This window comes from Dermochelys coriacea, chromosome 23, assembly GCF_009764565.3.
Source record: "Dermochelys coriacea isolate rDerCor1 chromosome 23, rDerCor1.pri.v4, whole genome shotgun sequence".
NCBI lineage: Eukaryota > Metazoa > Chordata > Testudines > Dermochelyidae > Dermochelys > Dermochelys coriacea.
The window spans coordinates 13,351,358-13,370,597 of NC_050090.1; the positions used below are offsets into that span (position 1 = coordinate 13,351,358).

At 60.9% G+C, this 19,240-nt stretch overlaps 5 protein-coding genes across 38 annotated transcripts in view; 2 read left to right on the forward strand and 3 right to left on the reverse strand.

The window, feature by feature from the left end:
• Positions 1–19,240, forward strand: part of LOC119846859 (immunoglobulin superfamily member 1-like) — a 597,460-nt gene that overhangs the window by 160,169 nt on the left and 418,051 nt on the right. The window lies entirely within an intron of this gene.
• LOC119847133 (immunoglobulin superfamily member 1-like) overlaps positions 1–19,240 on the reverse strand; it is a 660,993-nt gene that overhangs the window by 89,342 nt on the left and 552,411 nt on the right. The window lies entirely within an intron of this gene.
• The window catches only part of LOC119847459 (leukocyte immunoglobulin-like receptor subfamily A member 6), a 652,437-nt gene that overhangs the window by 89,342 nt on the left and 543,855 nt on the right, over positions 1–19,240 (reverse strand). The window lies entirely within an intron of this gene.
• LOC119846912 (immunoglobulin superfamily member 1-like) overlaps positions 1–19,240 on the reverse strand; it is a 615,137-nt gene that overhangs the window by 60,405 nt on the left and 535,492 nt on the right. The gene's annotated exons all lie outside the window — the stretch shown is intronic.
• Positions 118–17,661, forward strand: CNOT3 (CCR4-NOT transcription complex subunit 3). 20 transcript variants are annotated; one of them, XM_043501176.1, is made up of 19 exons: positions 118–312; positions 2,859–2,901; positions 4,781–4,855; positions 5,281–5,348; positions 5,769–5,843; positions 6,492–6,581; positions 8,397–8,525; positions 9,055–9,150; positions 9,447–9,666; positions 10,989–11,122; positions 11,779–11,835; positions 13,437–13,755; positions 14,099–14,204; positions 14,279–14,444; positions 14,526–14,625; positions 15,174–15,372; positions 15,696–15,828; positions 16,750–16,875; positions 17,203–17,661. In XM_043501176.1, exons 3-19 carry the CDS (start codon positions 4,831–4,833, stop codon positions 17,299–17,301), a joined length of 2,142 nt encoding a protein of 713 aa, XP_043357111.1. In that variant the 5' UTR covers positions 118–312; positions 2,859–2,901; positions 4,781–4,830; the 3' UTR covers positions 17,302–17,661. The 20 variants fall into 20 exon arrangements, with proteins under 20 accessions (XP_043357111.1, XP_043357118.1, XP_038237629.1 ...); XM_038381705.2 differs by lacking the exon at positions 2,859–2,901 and adding an exon at positions 1,180–1,264 and having other exon boundaries at positions 203–312; XM_043501174.1 differs by having other exon boundaries at positions 219–312; positions 15,171–15,372.

Here is a 19,240-nt window from a genome sequence, read left to right on the forward strand (position 1 = left end):
GCATAGGGATAGGCGGGTCCCCTGGATTGCCCCGCCTATATCTAATGTAGCCAATAGGAGAACAAAGTGACTTAAGGGGCGTGCGGCAAACCCAATAGGGTGCAGTCGGGGGGCGGGGCCCTGCTCCGGGGCGGAGAAGCGGACGGAGGCAGCCGGCCGCCATCTTGGATGCCGCGGAACCCGAGAGGCAGCGGCGAGTGGGGGGGGAGGGGGTCGCGACCCGACTGATCGGCGCCAGCATCGCGGCAGTCGGCCCGCGAGCGGGGGGAGGGGACCGATCCCCGGGGCCCGACCGGCCCGCAGGAGCCTCCGGTGAGGGGGGACCCCGGGGGGAGGGGCTGGGGGGTCTATAATGGCCCGCAGAGAACCTGTGGGGGGAGGGTCCAGGAGGACCCCATGGGGGAGGGGCGTGTACGGGTCCATGGGGGCCCTCTGCAGAGGGGGGCTGGAGGCCCCCAGCGAGAAGGGGGCTCGGTTAGGGGGCTATAGGGAGCTCTGTTGGGCGGGGGTTACCGGGTGTAAAGCGGGAGGAGCCTTTATTCCCGGAGCCCTGTGAGGTTCATAGCCGGAGGAGGGCTCCCTGGCCGGTCCGGGGCTGAGTGGTGCGGGGGGGGGGGGATAAGGGATCTGTCGGGGAAGCACCGAGAGGGCACGAGGGGGGCAGTGGTTGTGCATGTGCGGAGGGGAAAGGCCCCCGTGTCCCCCCCCCCATTATTAAGTTGTATAGTACTTCAGCTCAGGCGGGGAGCCTTGCAGCTGGAGCAAGGATACCTGGGTCGCCCCCAACTTGGGGGGCAGGCAGGCAGCCTAGTGGCTAGAGCAGTAGATCAGCCAGCAGGGCGCCTGGGTTCTCTTCCCCCCACTTCACAAAAGGGCTGGTTACTGGATCCCCTTTGGGGGCACAGCCCCATCCCTGGGCATGGATGGGATTTTGGGGGGCAGCAGGGCTCTGGCCATGATCCCTGGTGGATATGCTGCCCATGGGATGTCTCCCTAAACCCCTCCATTGTCCCTCTCTGCCAGCAGCTCTGCCTCCACGCGCTCCACAGAAAGCTCGGCCCTGGTGCCAGCTGGGACCAAGACAGCCGGGCCACGGCGGGGGGGGGGGGGGGGGAAGGGTTGGAAAACAGACAACTGCTCACAACGCAACTAGCCAGCTAAAGAATCTATTTGCCTTAGGTGAAGCCCCATATCCCATTCCACCCCTCAGAGCTGGCCAAACCCTTGCCCTGCGGCCGGATCAGAGCTGCTGCTCCCTAGAAGGGTAAGGCCTCGTCCTATTCTGTACCCTAAGCCAGCCATTCCCCCCTGCTCTGGGGCCAGATCTGAGTCCGGGCCCCCTAGAGGGGAAAGTGTCCCCTTCCCAAACCTCCTTTAGGGCCAAAATTTACAAGGCCAAATCAGACTCTTGTTAGCCTTATCTTCCCGTCCATGCCTGTGTCAGGGGATTTGATTTTGGGATTCCTGCTCCTCAGCCCTCTCAGGAGAGGTAATCAGCAGAAGCCATTGCGTTCCCCAGGCCTTTCTATCTCTGCTGATCCACAGGAGACAGGACCAGCTCAGAAATGGATTTAGCCATTGCTTTTGTTTGTGGACAGTCTCCGATTTTTGGCTTTCAGACATTGCTGGGCAACAGTCTCTTCTAAAAGCTGCACACTTCCCTTTGGGGGAGCTTGTCCGTTGATCTTCAAGTGGATTAAAACAAGTTGCTGTTTTCCAGAATGTTTAGATCCAAATTTAAAGGGGCAGCTTCAATCTGATCAATTTCAGGCTTGCCTGGCCACGGGGAAATTGACCAGGTCGCTCAATTGTATTGGAATTGCTCTGCAGGTCCCTTTCACCCTGGCATAGCCAGGTCTCAGAAGGGTCCAAGTCATTTCCAGGTGCACCGCTTTACTCCAACTCCCCCTAGTTTGTAGCTATACAGTTATGGGATTAATTATGGGTTTTCCTCATGCCAGTCACAGAGCATGGCCCCACTGTTCCAGGCACTGTACAGACACAGGACAGTCCCTGCCTCACAGAGCAGGCAGCTTTACAAGCTGATTGTGGGGGGTGCTTGTGGGCGAGGCAGGGGATTGGGACACCAGAGAGCCCCATTCTGCCACAGACTCCCTTTGCCCCCTCGCTTGCTATGATTTTTTCAGGGGCACCAAGGTGTTTAGCAGGGGGGCTTGGGTTCTCTCTAGATCATTGGGTTTATTTCCAGTCTCACAAGAAAAGCAGTGACAGCTACTCATCCGACAGGAGAAAACCAAGCAGGTGCCCACGCTGTACCATTCGGACAGCTCCCCACAACCCCCTTCTGGCACAGTCCACAAGCCCAATTCACAATCTTAAGCAATTGGTGGCAGGTTGGAATCTAAAATGATCAAATCAGTTCACACTACTTGGTGTGTAAAGGCCAACATGTGTTTTAACTCGAGAAAATGTAGGTGATTGGTTAGAGCACAGGGGCTGGGAGCCAGGACTCTTGGGTTCTCTCCGTAACTCTGGAGGGGAGTGGGGTCTAGTGGCTAGAGCAGGAGGAAATTGGCATGAACTCACGGGATTCTACTCCAGCCTGCTGCATGACCCGAGGTACATCACAGCCCTATTTTGTGCCTCAGTTTCCCCATCTGCAAAGCAGGCTTAGTGACACTCACCTCTTTTTGTAAGCCCTGTACAAAAGGGGCCGCCACATGCTGCTGGTCTCCTCCCCCAGGTGTGGCGCTCTCACTTACAGCCCGGAGCCCGGGCTTCGGGCACTGAGTCTTTATAGCCCCAGTCCTTTCCCAGCATCCCATGCTGCAGCACAGGCTGTGGGGGGGGAGGGGCTCAATCTTCCTGCCAGTCATGTGCCTCTTTCACCTGTGTAGGAGCCTCCCACTTGCAGGCCCTAGACAGCCAGGCCACCTCTAGGTAAGCCAGAGCCCTTTGGCCTCTTGCAAAGCACTTGGGGGGCATGGTAGCTATTCAGTAGACACTGGGGTCATGTGGGCTAATAGGATCATGGGGGGCACACTCAGGGGCCCTGAGGTGAGACTGCTAGGATCCTGGGGGCAGCTTGGGGTCCCCCATCCCAGCCAGGGGTTGATCAGTCACAGAGGGTCAAGAGAGTCCCACCAGCAGTGGGCCTCACCTGCTCCCTCTGTGTAGCTGAACAAAGAGAAGGTTCAGGGGTGACAGTTCCCTGCCTACAAGCCCCCCCCATGGGGAGCAAACAGCTGCCCAGGGACTCCTCGGGCTGGTAGGCACTGGTCTTACCAGGGCTGCTGGCTGGGAGGGGAAGCTTGGCCAGTTCAGATTGGAAATAAGGGGCAGGTTTTTAATGGGGGGAGCGTAATTAACATCTGGAAGGGTTGGCTGGGTGTGGCTTCTACCTCAGTGGCAATTAGCCAATCCTGCTGGGCTGTGTGCCCCCGGGGGAGGGGGGGGCAGACGAGATGATTGCTGTGGGGAGCTGGCTGAGAATTGTCCCTTAGGCCGGGGGGGGGGGGGGGGGGCAGATTAAAGGGACATCACCAGCTCCTTGAGGCCTCCAGTATATTGTTCGGAAGCAAGGGGGTTCCCCCATGCCTAAGGGGGGAAGGCTCTTTGGCATATGACCCGACCTCCGCACCCCCTATGGCTTTGCCTCCTGGGGAACCAGGAAGTGAAACTGAGCAAACAGCCCTTAGCTGGTAATGCCCAGACCCCTTGGAGAGGACAGAGGGGGTGGAAACAGTCCCCTGTGAATCACTTTTCCCTGGGGTGAGGGGGCAGATCAGGGTCCTGGCTGGGCAGAGTTCACTGGAGCTATTTTCTACCCTCCCCTCCCACTCCAGACCCATAAGGGGTGGATCAGGGGCCTGGCTGGGGCACACTGCACTGGTGCTATTCCCTGCCCCCCAAAGCCCATAGGGAGCAGATCAGGGGCCTGGCCATGGCATCCTAGGCTGTGGCTATTCTCTGTCCCCCAGAGACCGGAGTATACACTTGAGCTGCCCTGATTCACACCGGGGAGGGGGCTGCACTACAGAATCCAGGGCGGCCCCGCCTGAGAATCTGCCCTTAGGTATGAAGCAGCTCAGGGAAGCCCCATCTCTGCCCCCTCCAAGAAAATAACAAACAGGATCCCGACTAGCCCGGTGGCTGAACCAGCTCTGGTCCAGGCGGCATCTGAACACATAGGCTCAGGTCTCCTCCCCACTCTCCAGTCGCCCACAGTCTCCCGGCTGGGGTTGCTGGTCCTGAGTAGCTGAGAACCGAGCTGGCTCCGCTCAGACTCCAGGCGCGGTCGGCTTTGGGGTTAACACCCAGCCACACCTGAATCCTGCCTGTCTCCGCAGCCCTGGCCCATGCTGGCAGCTTCTGCGCCACGCCCCCTGGAGGCAGCCTCAGGGCCACCGGCAGCAGTGCTCTGGCAAGGGGCCACATGGCCAGCATCCCGTCAGCCGGGCCCCTTCTGAGCCAGCCGCACGGGCCTCTAAACCTGCTCTTTCATCGGTTGACTTGAAGGCTGGGTGGGTGTGTGCTGCTCTGCCCCCTGCTGCTGGGGTGGGTATGTGGCTGTGTGCCAGCGCTGCCCCCTGCTGGTGTGGGAGTGTATGAATGAACAGTCTTGGCACAATTGATCTGATCAAAGAATATGATGAGAGACTGGCTGACTGGAAGGGGGTGGGAAAGAGGCCTGGGGCCTCTCCCCCATAGGGTGTGCCAGCTCCCATCCGACCCCAGACAGGGACTGGCTGGCTCAGAGGCTCTCCCCAGTGGGTTGGAAGGGTGCATTACCATAACCTTGTTTTGCTGTCCCCTGCAGCGTTGGAGCTTTCTGAAGCATGAGGAGAGCCCCCCGCCAGTGACCGAAACATGGCTGACAAGAGGAAATTGCAAGGTAGGGCGGCTCCTCCTGCAGGCTGCCCCCTGCCCTTCCCGGGGTGCGTGGCTGGGGGCATGTATGGGGGGCGGGTAGAGAGAGGGGCCTCTTCCCCCTCCCCCTGTGTGTGTGTTCCCTGCTTTGTGAGAGCCGGAGCGATGGAGTTTGTCACGGCTGCAGAGTCAGGGGCCTGGGAGCCAGGACTGCTGGGTTCTCTCCCTGGCTCTGGGAGGGGAGTAGAGTCTAGTGGTTAGAGTGAGGAGGTGGAGGGGAGGTCTGGGAACCAGGACTCCTGAGTTCTATTTGAGGTTCATTGTGTGACCTCAGGTCCATCCCTTCTCCCTCCCCTGTACCTCACACTGGGCTGGGGAGGGGGGCGGGCAGGTGGCAGTAATTAGCCCTGTCGGAGATTGGGGCTGACCCTGACCCCTCTGCTCCTCCAGGTGAGATCGATCGGTGTCTGAAGAAGGTCTCCGAGGGGGTGGAACAGTTTGAGGATATTTGGCAGAAGGTAAGAGCTCCTTCTTCGGCCTCAAACCCCCCCCCCCCCCAACTCGCTGCCCTACTCTCTCATCCTCCCCCACATTTCTCTCTCCCTATCCCCAAACTTTTCTGCTTTTCTCTCCTGCATCAATTCTCTTTTCTCCCATGGTCTTGCTGCCCCCCACACCACCCCAAGAGCTGTTTGTGTCCCTGCCCCCCTACCCTACATCACCCCAGAGCAGGCAGCCCCCTCCCCTCCACCTCACTGTGGAAAGGGCAGCCCAGCCTTCTGGGCCTCACCCCACATTGGATCCCCCCAGACCCTTCTCCCTGGCTGTTGTAGCCCCCCAACTGATCCCACACTGATCACGGTGCCACCCCCAGGCTGCCAACGGCACTCTGTCCCATCCCCCTACACTCTGTCTCACCCACTGTGTCTCGCCTGCAGCTTCACAATGCAGCAAACGCCAACCAGAAGGAGAAGTATGAAGCTGACCTGAAGAAGGAGATCAAGAAGCTCCAGGTAGGCCCAGCACTTCAGTCATCTGTCTGGCTGGAGCCCTTGGGATATGTGGTCTCAGCCGTGGCTGTCGGGAAAACACCCGCCTGCCCAGTGGGGACGGTGACTGGAGTCCTGACTCCCAGCCACACGTGCCCTCAACCATGGCACACCACTCCCCTCCCAGGGCCGGGGAGAGAACCCAGGAGTCCTGGCTCCTAGCCCCTTCTTTAACCACTAGACCCCACTCCCTTCTCAGAGCTGGGGATAGAACCCAGGACTCCTGGCTCCCGTCCCCCCTGCTTTAACCTCTAGGCCTACTCCCCTTCCAGAACCAGGGATAGAACCCCGGCCTTGTGACCCCTGGTCTCTCCTTGTCATGCCTTTCTGCCTCCCCTTATTCTTCAGCGTGATCTTTGTGCTCTGTGTTAAACCAGAGCTTGCGATTCTCACCCCACTCTGCAGAGGGCATCCTCCCAGCTGGTGGGGGCTCATTGGGGGCGGGGGGGACTTTTTAGTGGCTGGGTGTCCTCGTTACCTCTCCCATGTCCAGCCCAAGGCTATGTTGGGTGATGCCTCTAGGGGTCTAAGTGAGGCGGGCGGGTGGGTGGGTGGGTGCTAAGGGCTCGTCTCTCTGCTGACCCTGCCCCTCTCTTCACCCCATCTCTGCAGAGGCTGAGGGACCAGATCAAGACGTGGGTAGCTTCAAACGAGATCAAGGACAAGAGGCAGCTGATAGACAACCGGAAACTCATTGAGACGGTAGGAGGCCAAAGGGGGTAATGGCCAGGCTTCAGGGCGGCAGCCTCTCGGGGTCAGGAAGGAAGTTTTGCCCCCCATCCAGAGCTGTAACCGGCGGGTTTTTCCTCCGCCCGTGGAAGCAGCAGCGGTCGGCTGGGGGTGGGGAGTGCGCTGCTCTGAGACTGTCCTGCCTGGCGGGTGTCTCTTGCTCATGTGCGGGGACCCGCCATACTTGGGGGTGGGCGAGCATCTCCCTCCAGCGCACAGGGCAGGGACCTGGGGGATTTTCTGGCCCTGCCTGCACTGCCTGGGGCATGGCTCCAGCGGCGTGGATCTTGGTTCCAGCGGCAGTTTAGACCCCCGCAGACAGAGATGCTTCGATCTGGCGAAGGTCTCAGGGCGCTGGGGGAAAGCGAATAGCGGGAAGGGCCGGCCAGTTGATCTGCCGGGACTGGTGGGTGAGAGCAGGGGAAGGGGTTTTTGTGCCCTGCTTCTCAACCGTCATGGGAGTCACACTGACTGGCTGCATCTGGGGTTGGTGGATCACGGGCCTGGTAGGGCCGGCCCTAGCGACACTACGCTGAGAAGGCCCCTGTGCAATCATCCACTCGCAGGAGGCAGCAGTGGGGTAGTTGGAGGAGTGCCAGGACTCTTGGGTCCTCTCCTCAACTCTGAGAGGGGAGTGGGGTCTGGCAGTGGGGCTGAGAGCCAGGACTCTTGGATCCTCTCCTCAACTCTGGGAGGGGAGTGGGGTCTAGTGGTTGGGGTGGCGGAGCTGAGAGCCAGGACTCCTGGGTCCTCTCCCCAACTCTGAGAGGAGAGTGGGATTTGGGGGGACAGGGAGGCTGGGAGCCAGGATTCCTTTGTTCTTTCCCTGGCTCTGGGAGGAGAGTGGGGTCTATTGGTTAGAGCAGGGTGCTGGAAGCCAGGACTTCTGCATGCCAGATGTCCCAGCACCAGGGCTCAGCGCCCCCTGCCAGTGGCGCAGTGTCACTCCCATCCTGGCACAGCCATGCAGCCATTGCACAATCCTCCTGGCGGCCTCTGTGGGGCCAGGTCTCCATGCACTGCCAGGGGATCTGTGTCTCAGTCACCTCCAGTGATGCCCAGGCTCAGCCTCTGGGCTCCTGGAGCCCCCCCATGAGCAGCTGTGCCTGGCTCTGGGCCCTTCTCCCTTCTTCCATGGGGATCTATTGGGGGCAGTCCCGGCCATGGAGAGAACGGGGGACCAGGACACAGAGGGTTTAAAGCTCAGGGGCTGAGTGACAGCAGCTGGGATCATGCCCCCTGGGTGGCGAGACCTCCCCTATGGGCATTGGGGGTGCTTTCCACTCCAGGGAAGGGGGGATCCACCCACACACTCACCTGATCCCCACCCTCCTCTCCAATAAGCCACTCCTCCCTCTGCTGTGATTGGCTGATGGGGCAGTGTGACATCACAGAGGGCAGCCAGCTGGCAGGGCAGGGACAGGTGGAGTCAGATCTGGAAGGGGTAGGGCCGGACTGGGGCTATTTGGACATGAGGCTGGGTCCTGAATGACAGCAGGCGGCATGGGAGAGCGGTGGGGGCAGGAGCTAGGATTCCTGGGTTCTGTGCCTGGCGAGGGGAGGGGGGTCTAGTAGTTAGAGCAGGGAGGGGCTGGGAGCCAGGAGCAGCTGAGAGGCTGCCAGGCATGGCCAACCAGGGCTATATTTGCCGTGCCCTGGACAGGATTGGGGTGTGGGGAGCCCCTATGTCTCTTGGGGTTTCTTGATCCCCTGTGTGGGGGGGAGGGACACCCCCCCCCATTTCCCCAGACACTGAGCCCGCCCCCACCTCCCTCTCTCCTGTTCCAGCAAATGGAGCGGTTCAAGGTGGTGGAGCGGGAGACCAAGACCAAAGCCTACTCCAAGGAGGGGCTGGGCCTGGCGCAGAAAGTCGACCCTGCCCAGAAAGAGAAGGAAGAGGTCGGACAGTGGTTAACGGTGAGGCTGGGGGGGGGGGTCTCTTGATCAGCTAAGCTGGGGTCAGACTGAGGGGGCATGGGGCAGGGCCAAAGCTGTGAGGAAAAACAGGGCACTCTCTCTCCTGCTGTCCCCAGGGTGGCACTAGGGGGCGCAGTGCTGCGGGAGGTTCATGGTGGGGTGCTCTCCCTTCACAGTCATTGCTGGTCCCAAAGCCCCAGTGCGGTGCTCTGTCCTGAACAGCCTCTGCGCCCCACCCCAGAGGGGCCACGTCTCGGTGCCCATGAGGGGTACCTGGATAACTAGCCCCTGTACCACACCCCAGAGGTGGTCGCTGTATGGATTACTGCCTTTGTGCAGGGCAGTTGGAGGCTTTATATTGGCCTGCGATCTTCAGTGAGGAAGCACCAGAGAAGGCCCCAGGTAGTGGTGGGGAGCGGCTGCCAGGTGTCTCGGGGGGGGTTGTGGGCTGGCAGCTGCTGGCGTGTGGGGGCCCCCAGTGACTGCATTGGGGATGACGGTGTGTGGCTCTCCCCGCTTTCCTCCCCAGAACACCATCGACACACTGAACATGCAGGTGGATCAGTTTGAGAGTGAGGTGGAGTCGCTCTCTGTGCAGACACGCAAGAAGAAGGGGGACAAGGATGTGAGTCACTGCCTGCCTGGGACACAGGGAGGATGTGTGGGGTAGCACCAGCAGGGGGCAAGAGTGCGGGGAGCTAGGACTGCTGGGTTCTATCCCCGGCACTGCGAGGGGAGTGGAGGGGAGTGGTTAGAGCGGGGGGGGGGGCTGGGAGCAAGGACTCCTGGGTTCTCTCCTGACTCTGGGTGGGGAATTGGGGCTAGTGAAGGGGTGCTGTGCGCTATGGCTGGAGAGGCAGGGTGTGGGCAGAGGGGGCCGTTTCTCGGCGTGTGTCCATCTGCCATGCCCCTTCCCCGCAGAAGCAGGACCGGATCGAGGGGCTGAAGCGGCACATCGAAAAGCACCGGTACCATATCCGCATGCTGGAGACCATCCTGCGCATGCTGGACAATGACTCAATCCAGGTGGACTCGATCCGCAAGATCAAGGACGACGTGGAGTATTACGTGGACTCCTCGCAGGACCCCGACTTCGAGGAAAACGAGTTTCTCTACGATGACCTCGACTTAGAAGACATTCGTAAGTGTCCCGGCTCCCGCGGGGCAGAGACTGGGATTGAGTCGTGTATGTCATCATCGTCGTCTCCCCCCCACCCCCCCCGTCCGTGTTCCGCTGATCAGGCCTCTTGCGGGAGGGCAGGTTTTTCCAATCCCTTCGGTGTCCGCCTGGCTGGTCGCTGGGCCCTCTCCAGCTGATCCGCGTCCTGCTTGGGTAGGGACCCCAGAACCAGAGCCGGGATTGGAGCAGCCGAACCCAGAGCTAACCCAGACCAGGAAGGGACCCCCTCGCTTAGCCGAACCGCCCGCCCTGCCGTGAGGAGGGTTGGCTGAGGGCTTCCCAGTGGAATCCAGGCTCCCCTCGCCCTGCTGCAGATGCCTCCTGAGGTCCCGCTGGCTTTTTTCACGACCGTGTCCCAGCTGCAGCATCTGGGGGAACCACCCCTGTCTTATAGCTGAAATAGTCAGGGGGGGCCCCGTGCAGTTTGTTTGGTTAAATCTCATCCCATTTCTATGACTCGGGTCCTGCAGGTCATCCCATCCAGCCTGTGGAAAGCGCCGCTCTTCTGGAGTGACGCCGACCCCTCTGACTGCGTGTCTTCAGCCGATTTCGCTCGCGCCTTCCTTCTCTCCGTGTCTCATTCCCCTCCCGCCCCCGCAATCCCTTGTGCGATCACTGGGGAGGGCACGCCTTGGCTATCAAGGGGGCACAAGGAGGGGAGCCACTGCTCAGAAATCCTGGTGCAGATTCCCCCAGGAGCCAGGGCTACTATAGGGCTTTGCCCTTGGATTGATCCTCTCCGCAGAACTCAGGAGCCCCCGTGGTTCCAATTGCGCCAAGTGTGGCTTTATGAGGCCCCCGAATCCAGCGGCAGCGTTTCATTTCCTTGCATCTTTCTGGAAATGCCTGGAAATTTTCCTATTCAGCTTTTCCTGGATTATGTCTGGAGGAGCTGGGGAGGTGGAGCCTTGGCGCTTTGCAGCCTATTAATCTCCTGGCTAGAAGCGTTGGGGTTTTATCCCAGAGCAGTTTTCTCCAAAGTGTGTTCAGGCCATTGGTGTTTACATAGAGTTTAGAAGAAATTGCTCCCGTCCGTTCCTAAATTGAAACGTTACCCTCCATCCAAAGCGTCCCCCGGGGTGAGCAGGGAGACAAGACCAGAGCTGGGAGATCTCAGATCACTGGGTACGTGGCCTGGGAGAACTCCGGTTGGAACAGATCTCCGGTTTTCTCCCCGGGAAAGCGGGGCAGACCGGACGCAGGCCCAGGGCGGGATGCTGACGTCTTTGACTCCCAGTCCGGCTGCCTAACTGCATCTCGTTCTGCTCCACGCCCCCTTCCAGCGCAGGCTCTGGTAGCCACCTCCCCGCCCAGCCACAGCCATCTGGAGGACGAGATCTTCAACCAGTCCAGCAGCACTCCCACCTCCACCACCTCCAGCTCGCCCATTCCGCCCAGCCCTGCCAACTGCACGACGGTAAGGAGCCCCGCCCCTGCCACCTTGCCTGGCACAGCCCTGCCGCTCAAGTCCTGCCCCAGTGGGATCCATCGCCCAGCCCCGTGCAAAGTGGGACAGTCGGAGGCCTGCACAGGCAGGCTCCCAGCCAGCCAGGGTAACCCAGCAGCAGGGGTGCTGAGAGAGTGTCCCTTAAGGAAGGCAGCATTGCCTAGTGAGGGGGGCTGGGAGCCAGGACGTCTGGGTTCTCTCCTGGCTCTGGGAGGGGAGCAGAGTCTAGTGGTTAGGGGGGGGGGGCTGGGAGTCAGGACCCCCAGGTTCTGTCCTGGCTCTTAGAGGGGAGTGGGGTCTAGTAGTTAGAGCGGGGGGGGGCTGGGAACCAGGATGCCTAGGCTCTCTCCTGGCTCAGGGAAATGGGAGGGGGGAACTAGGGGTGAGAACAAGGGGGCACTGCCTCCTGGCAGAGATGTCCAGTGCATGTGCCCCCGATAACGGTGACCATGGCCCAGCCACACCAGGCCTCTGGTGCCATGGGTAGGGCAGAGTCGACTGGCAGAGTGACCCCAATAACGAGGGAGACAGCGTGTCGTGTGCTGGCTGCCCCGTGGCAGGGCTGGTCCCCCCATCTCCATGGGGAGTGGCGGGGCGAGCACCGACTGTCCCCCTTCCCCCCCCAGGAGAATTCAGAAGATGACAAGAAGAGGGGGCGGTCGACAGACAGTGAGGTCAGTCAGGTGAGTGACTTGGCGGGCGCCTGCCCTTATGCTGGGGGGTGTGGTGGGGTGTTGGCTACTGATCGGAGCTTGGGGATTTCACCAGGACTCCTGGGTTCTGTCCCCGGCTCTGGGAAGGGAGTGGGTTAGAGCAGGGAGCTGGAAGCCAGGACTCCTGGGTTCTCTTGGGGGGAGGGTGCTGCGGCTGGGACCCAGGACTCCTGGGTTCTCTCCCCTGCTCTGGGGGGGCGAGTGGTTAGAGCTGGGGGGGGCGCTGGGAGCCAAGGCGCCTGGGTTCCCTCGGCTGGGGGCGGGTCTAATGTAGGGTTTGGTGAGGACTTCGTGGGGAAGCCTGGGAACATGGCTGCCCCAGTGGCTTGGGCTGGGAGTGGGTGGGGCTGCCCTAGCCCCGCCTCCTCCTGCTCCTTGTTGGGGGGGCTGGGATCACATGGGCTCTTAGCCCCGCCCCCTTCCTGTCTCCTTCCAGTGAGGCGCAGGGCGGGGCCGCTGCCACCTGGGCTGGCCCTGGGAGGCTGCAGGGATGGCTGCCGTGGGGCCAGGCTACCCACCTGCAGTGAGCTGGGGAGCTCGAGGGGCGGGACGGGGCTCAGGTTGTGGGGTCAGAGGTGGGGGGCCGTGGGGGCTATGGGGCTCAGGTGGGGAGAGTCAGGATGGGGGAGATATGGGGACTGGGTGGGGGGGCTGTGGTGCTCAGGTGGGGAGGGGTCATAGTGGGGAGGGCTATGGGGGTCTCTGGGGGGGCTGTGGGGCTCAGGTGAGCTGGGCTAATAATGTGGGGGCTATTGGAGTCAGAATGCAGGGCTATGGTGACTCAGATGGGGTAGGCTCAGAGTAGGGGGCCCATGGAGCTTGGGGGGAGGGGTCAGAGTGAGGGGGCTGTGGGGAGCAATGTGTCTCTGAGCGGGGACTCAGGTGCAGGGATCCGCAGTGGGGGGTCCAAGTGAGTTCCCCTGCACAGGCAGGGAAGCAGAGCACACTCAAACACTCACAGACAGCAAACTGGACACGCTCGCTCGCTCTCAGCTGCTGGTGTGGGGCCCATCAGCGTTGCCAGATTGCAGAGGCTGAGATGTTGTGCAGGCTCCTGGCGTGTCCCTCGCAGGTGTCGCTGGGGACCAGCCAGTGCCATCTTGCAGCAGCGAGTTCCATGCTTCCTGATGCTTTGGCCCAGTGTGTTTGTGCAGCAGCGGGACCAGGTCCCTCACCACAGCATGTAACGATCGTAGAGCTGGGACAGAGGCTGACTGACTCGCCCAGGGTTGCCCTGGCAGGCTGTGGCAGAGTGGAGTATGGAGCCCGGCTCTGCCAAGGCCCTGGGTAGGGTCCTGCCCACTCAGCAAGTCTGCCTGCCTTATCCAGGGGTGGGAGCACATGGCTACTGGGAGCCAGGACTCCTAGGTTCCATCCACCACTCTGGGAGGGGAGTGGGGTCTAATGATTAAAGCGGGGTATGGTCCAGGAGCCAAGACTCCTGGGTTCCATTGATGGCTCTGGGGCAGGGAGTGAGGGCTAGTGGTTAGAGCAGGGGGCTGGGAGCCAGGACTCTTGGATTCCATTGACAGCTCTGGGGGGGAGCAGGACTAATCCTCGTCTGTCCACAGTCTCCCGCGAAAAACGGTTCGAAAAGCGTCCACAACAACCACCCCCCGCCCTCGCCGGCCGTCACACCCAGCTACCAGCTGGGCAGCAGCTCCAGCACCTCTTCCTCGCTGGGCAACGGCCCGGGCTCCAGCAGCAACGGAGCCGTGTCCAACAGCAGCGGAAGCAGTGGGGCCAAGGCCATCCCAGTCTCCGGCCACACGCCCAGCACCCCCACGCCCTACGCCCAGGCTGTCGCACCCCCACCCCCCGGTGCCAACGCCTCGCAGCCCCGGCCTCCCAGCGCCCAGCAGAACGCCAGCAAGCAGAACGGGGCCACCAGTGAGTGCTGGGAGAGGCACGGTTCAAGGGTCAGCACAGAGGACGAGTCCCTGGTCTGTTGCCAGGCTCTGGAGGGTGGGAGTGGGGTCTAGTGGTTATAGCGGGGGCTGGGAGCCAGGACTCCTGGCTTCTGTCCCCAGCTCAGGCAGGGGAGTGGGGTCTAGTGGTTGAGGTGGAGAGGTTGGGAAGCAGGATTCCTGGGTTCTGAACCTGGTTGGGAAGGGGGTTGTCTCATCGGCCTGATTGCCTGGGACTTTTCAAACTCAGCCATGGAGTGCTCTAAACAATAGGGTGCTCTCCTACCCTTCCCCCCCACACCCTGAGCTGCATCTCCACCCCCCAGGTTACAGCTCTGTGGTGGCTGACAGCACATCGGACTCCGTTCTTGGCAGCAGCGGCCCTGCGCTCCCCAGCCAGCCGGTGGCCCACAACCCACCCAGCAGTGCTGCGTGAGTACCCGCCTGGTGGCCGCGCCCCCCAGGACCCCACCAGCCACTCACTGACGCTCTCCCCTCTCCCCCAGGAAAGAGCCCAGCGGAGCCCCCGCGCCCCCCAGTGCCAGCTCTGGCCTCCTAGTTCCCATGACGGCGAATACCCCAAGCTCCCCGACCCCATCCTTCTCCGAGGCCAAGCCGAGCCAGCCGCTGCTCAACGGGCCGCCCCAGTTCAGCTCCACGCCAGAAATCAAGGTGAGCCTGCCCCCTCCGTCTGGAGGATGGGAGGGCACAGCCACAGGACTCCCTTCCACCCACCCTGTCTGTCCCTTCCAGGCGCCCGAGCCCCTGAGCAGCTTGAAATCCATGGCAGAGCGAGCAGCCATCGGATCCAGTATAGAGGACCCAGTGCCATCTCTCCACCTGGCTGAAAGGGGTGAGGATTCCTGGGTTCTCTCCCCGGCTCTGGGAGGAGAGTGGGTTCTAGTGGTTAGAGCAGGGGGGGACTGGGAGCCAGGATTCCTGGGTGTTCTCTCAGGCTCTGGGAGGGGAGTGGGGTCTAGTGGTTAGAGCGGGGGGAGGCTGGGAGCCAGGATTCTTGGGTACTCTCCCCGGCTCTGGGAGGGGAGTGGGGTCTAGTGGTTAGAGCAGGGGGGACTGGGAGCCAGGATTCCTGGGTTCTCTCCCCGGCTCTGGGAGGGGAGCGGGGGGAGGCTGGGAGCCAGGACTCCTGGGTTCCATCTTCAGCAGGCTCTCAGGCTTTTGGGCCTTGCACATGTGTCCCAGCACAGCTGACTGCGTTGTGAAGCATGCAGAGTTCCAGGTGAGGGGGTCTCTGTAGGACCAGCCCCTGCGTCCCACCCGAGAGGTGGCTGCATCTCAGCACCGGGCGAGGGATTGTTGCATAAACTGGTTTTAAAGCTTTGCGCTCCCAACGCTCTCTGAGGAATCTAACAGGCTGTCTGTTGTCTGTCCCCCCAGCAGACATTTTAATTACTAGCACGACCTCGCAGCCGGCCTCCAGCCAGCCGCCTATCCAGCTGTCGGAGGTGAACATCCCTCTCTCCCTGGGGGTCTGCCCCCTGGGACCGGTGCCCCTCACCAAGGAGCAGCACTACCAGCAGGCCATGGAGGAGGCAGCCTGGCATCACATGCCTCACCCCTCGGACTCGGAGAGGATCCGGTAAGGCACAGTCCCTGGGGTGTTGGGGGCTTGGAGAGAACAGGACTCCTGGGTTCAGTCCTTGACTTTGAGCAGGGAGTAGGGTCTAGTGGTTAGATCCGGGGGTGTGGGTGGGAGTCGGGGCAGCTGGGTTATCTCCCCAGCTCTGGCAGGAGTGTGGGAGCTAGTGGTTAGAGCGGGGAGGGCTGGGAGCCAGGACAGCTGGATTGTATCTCCAGCTTCAGAGGGGATTGGGAGCCAGGACTGCTCTGTTCCGTTCCCAGTAGTCACCGTGCTGCTCCCCTGCCCATCAGGCTGTCTAACCCCCTCCCCCCACCCCGCAGGCAGTACCTGCCCCGGAATCCCTGCCCGACCCCCCCTTACCACCACCAGATGCCTCCACTGCACTCGGACACCGTGGAGTTCTACCAGCGGCTCTCGACGGAGACGCTCTTCTTCATCTTCTACTATCTGGAGGTACAGAAGGGCCCCCTCTGCAGGCTAGAGCGCTCTATAGTCCCGCCCTGTCTGGCCGCCGCTGCCGCCTTTCCCTCGGGCAGGAGGGGCGAGGTGGGTGACTGCTGCCAACGTGCCCCCCCCCCCACCGCTACTGGCTTTGCGCATCGGCCACCTGACACTCCCCTCCCTGCAGGTGTGGATGGTATGCTCCATCCCTCCCCCTCCTGCACTGGTACCTCACACCCCTCCTTGGCCACCTACTATTGGTATGTGCAAGGGGAACTCCCCTCCCTGCAGGTGTGAATGGTACATTTCCCTTCCCTGCCATTGGCAGGTGCCAAGATCCTCTCTGGCTCGCTCTCTCTCACTCCACCTGCCTCTGGTATGTGGGAGGGGATCCTCCCCACAGGTGCTGATGGTACAGTCCCCCTTGACCATCCCTGTGATTGGTACATGTCGAGAGGTACACCAACAACAGGACAAGGGGTGTGTATGCCAAGAGTTCCCCCCCCCACATGCCCAGAGCATTTGGTACATGCTGAATGGTGCTATCACTCTATTTGCTATGTAGCTAGTCGTCTGCCCCCCCAAAAGAGCCAATGGTACATTCCCTTTCTCCCCTGCTGCCTTTGGTACTTACCAAGCCATTGCCCACCCCCATGCTGGTGGTATGGGCACAGCCACCCACCCAGGTCCTGTGGTCTGGTCCCAGCTGCCTCCTGTGTCAGTGGTACAGGCCAAGCCATTCCTCCCCAGGTCCAGTGGTACGTGCCCAGCTACCCCGAGCCAGTGGCACATGCCATCTGCTTCTCCCCCAAGCCAGGCCCCATGGGGGCAGGGTGTCCCAGCTGTCCCCAAGCCCCGTGGGAGGATCCCAGCTGCCCCAAGTGCTGCCCCCCACTGGCCAGCGGTGTGACGCGCCTGATTCTCTCTCTCCAGGGTACCAAGGCACAGTACCTGGCGGCCAAAGCCCTGAAGAAGCAGTCGTGGCGGTTCCACACCAAGTACATGATGTGGTTCCAGCGGCATGAGGAGCCCAAGACCATCACAGATGAGTTTGAGCAGGTTAGTGCCTCCCTCCGGGACCCACTCCATGCTGCTGCCCCACAGGAAAATGCAGCCACCTCTGGGGTGGGGCCACTAACATGGGGGAAGGGATTCAGTCAGAGATCCTACTATCCCAAGTCACTCCGCTCCCTGCAGCAGACTCCTCCATATCAAAGCCAGCCCTCTCAGCCCTAGCACCCATGAAGAGACCCTACAATAACAAACCGGCACGTACCACACACCAGAATAGCCCTGCATGTTCAGGCCCGAAATCAGGCAGTGGTACATGCAGCACCATGGGCTCTGCCCATCTGCTGATGCTTCCCCCCCATGTTCCCCCCTCAGGGCACGTACATCTACTTTGACTATGAGAAATGGGGCCAGCGGAAGAAGGAAGGGTTCACTTTCGAGTACCGGTATCTAGAAGACCGTGACCTGCAGTGATGCCTGTTCACCCCCAGGGGGCGCCAGCCTTCCAGAGTCACGCAGGCGGGACATCGGAGTGTGGGGGAGGGAAGGAGAGGCCAAGCTCACCTCCCCCACCCCCATTCCACCTCACCCCCCCCCCCGGCGGGGGCCCCCTCCGGCCATCTGAACCCTTTAAATGCATGCAGTTTTAAAAGACATGGGGGGGGCTGTGGCTGTGAAGGGAGGGGAATCAGCCATTCCCCAGCCCCCCTTCCTGGGTGAGTGTTGGCGGGGGGCGGGCAGAGGGACATGCGCAGGCAAAAAAAAAAAAAAGTGAACAAAGATGATCTTGGAGGAGGAGTGTTGCAGGAGGGGAATTAAATCATTTTGGCTTTTTAAAAAAAATTAAAGCAGCAAAAAATCCAGCAGAATTATTGTTAACCTCCCCCTCCCCCCCACACACACACAAATTCCTCCGGGGGGGCCCAAACCCCACCTCCCCCTCAATTTCCCCCCCTCCCATTTTTCGTCTCCTCCCCACTCCCATGAGATCCAGCCCCAGAGCAGATCGGCTGGGTTTTCCTTGGGGGAGGGACGGACAGTAATTCAAAAGGGGAGGCTGTTTTTCTGATTGCTTTTCCCCCCTTCTCCCGAGGTGCTATGCAGCCGCTGAGGGCCGGGTGTTTAAAATATTTTTCGTAACCCTATTTTCATTTTGGAAAATATTTATGAATAAATAGTTTTATATGATGTCTTCTCACGCAAGAAATGGGGGGGGAGGTCACCGGCAACTGGCAGCTTTTCTTTCTGCGCCGTGGACAGCGTCGGAGAGGTAAGGGCGGGGGGCAGGAATGAGACACACTACTTGCTGCAGGGTTAGTTTAGACGCAGAGTCAGGACTTCTGGGTTCAATCCCTAGCTTGGGATGGGGAAGGGAGTTGTGTGGTTAGAGTGACGGGGACTGGGAGCCAGGACTCCTGGGTTCTCTCCCTGGCTTGGGGAGGGGAGTGGGGTGATTACTGCAACGGGGGCTAGGAGCCAGCAGTCTGTCCCTCCCCTAGTCCCCCCTCCCCACACACACTTGAATTTGTCCCAGACCTTATTTTGGTGTCACTTTATGCTGAAAATATCTTGGTAAGTGGAGTGGGGAGGAGGGGAGGGGGAGACGTCACATGACTGTGTGCCCGAGCTGGCTGGGACTCTTTCTCCCCCCCTGCCCAGACAGTGAGTGGCTGGGATGGGGGATCCCCAGCCCACTGCAGGAGGTGACTGCATGGTACATTCAGGGGGAGGAGATGCCGCTCGCTCTGCAGGAGCTGATGGGTGGTATGTTCCATGGGGGACCTTGTCTGGCTCTGGGGTCAAGCTCAGCCCCTCCCTGCCCTCAGGCCCAGAGCAGGATTTTCTCTGCTGCCTGCTCTGCCTTAGGTTTAAAAGCTCCCCACTCCTCTCCCTGGAGCCCCCCCTCCCTACCTGGCACTGGTAACCCCAATGGCTGCCGGGAAAGTCCCTCTGTGGGGTGGGCATGGCTTAGCGATGGGGCTGATGCAACCAGCCCCCTGCTGCAGGCTGGCTGGTGAGGGAGAGACAAACTCCCACCCATAAGGAACCCCAGAGCCATGTGGGGACCAATCCAAGGACAGCAGAGACTGGACTGTTCATGCCTTAGTGTCCCCTGTCAGATAATGGCCCTGTGGAAGGCACAGGGAGCTGGCCTGGTGCATTTGCCCTGCACAAGGAGACAAGCCACAATCCTCTGCTGGGAGCTGGGCCTTACCAGCCAGGTGTGAGCCGTGAATGATTCCAGTGTGAGCTGGGTGGGGGTTCAGCAGAGGGGCAGACACCCCCTGCAGAAGGTGCTATTCATCACCATGGCTAAAGGGCTGGGCCTCCCCAGCAGCCGAGATATAGTGAGCACCATGGGGGGGGGGCGAGCTGTTGAGGTATATAAGAAATCAGAGGCAGAAATGGAAAT

Coding starts and splice junctions, on each gene's coding strand:
- CNOT3 (XM_038381697.2), top strand. CDS start 4,831: ATGGCTGACAAGAGGAAATTGCAAG. Junction 11,836..13,436: donor CAGACAGTGAGGTCAGTCAG/GTGAGTGACTTG, acceptor GTCTGTCCACAG/TCTCCCGCGAAAAACGGTTC. Junction 14,445..14,525: donor GCTCCACGCCAGAAATCAAG/GTGAGCCTGCCC, acceptor TGTCCCTTCCAG/GCGCCCGAGCCCCTGAGCAG.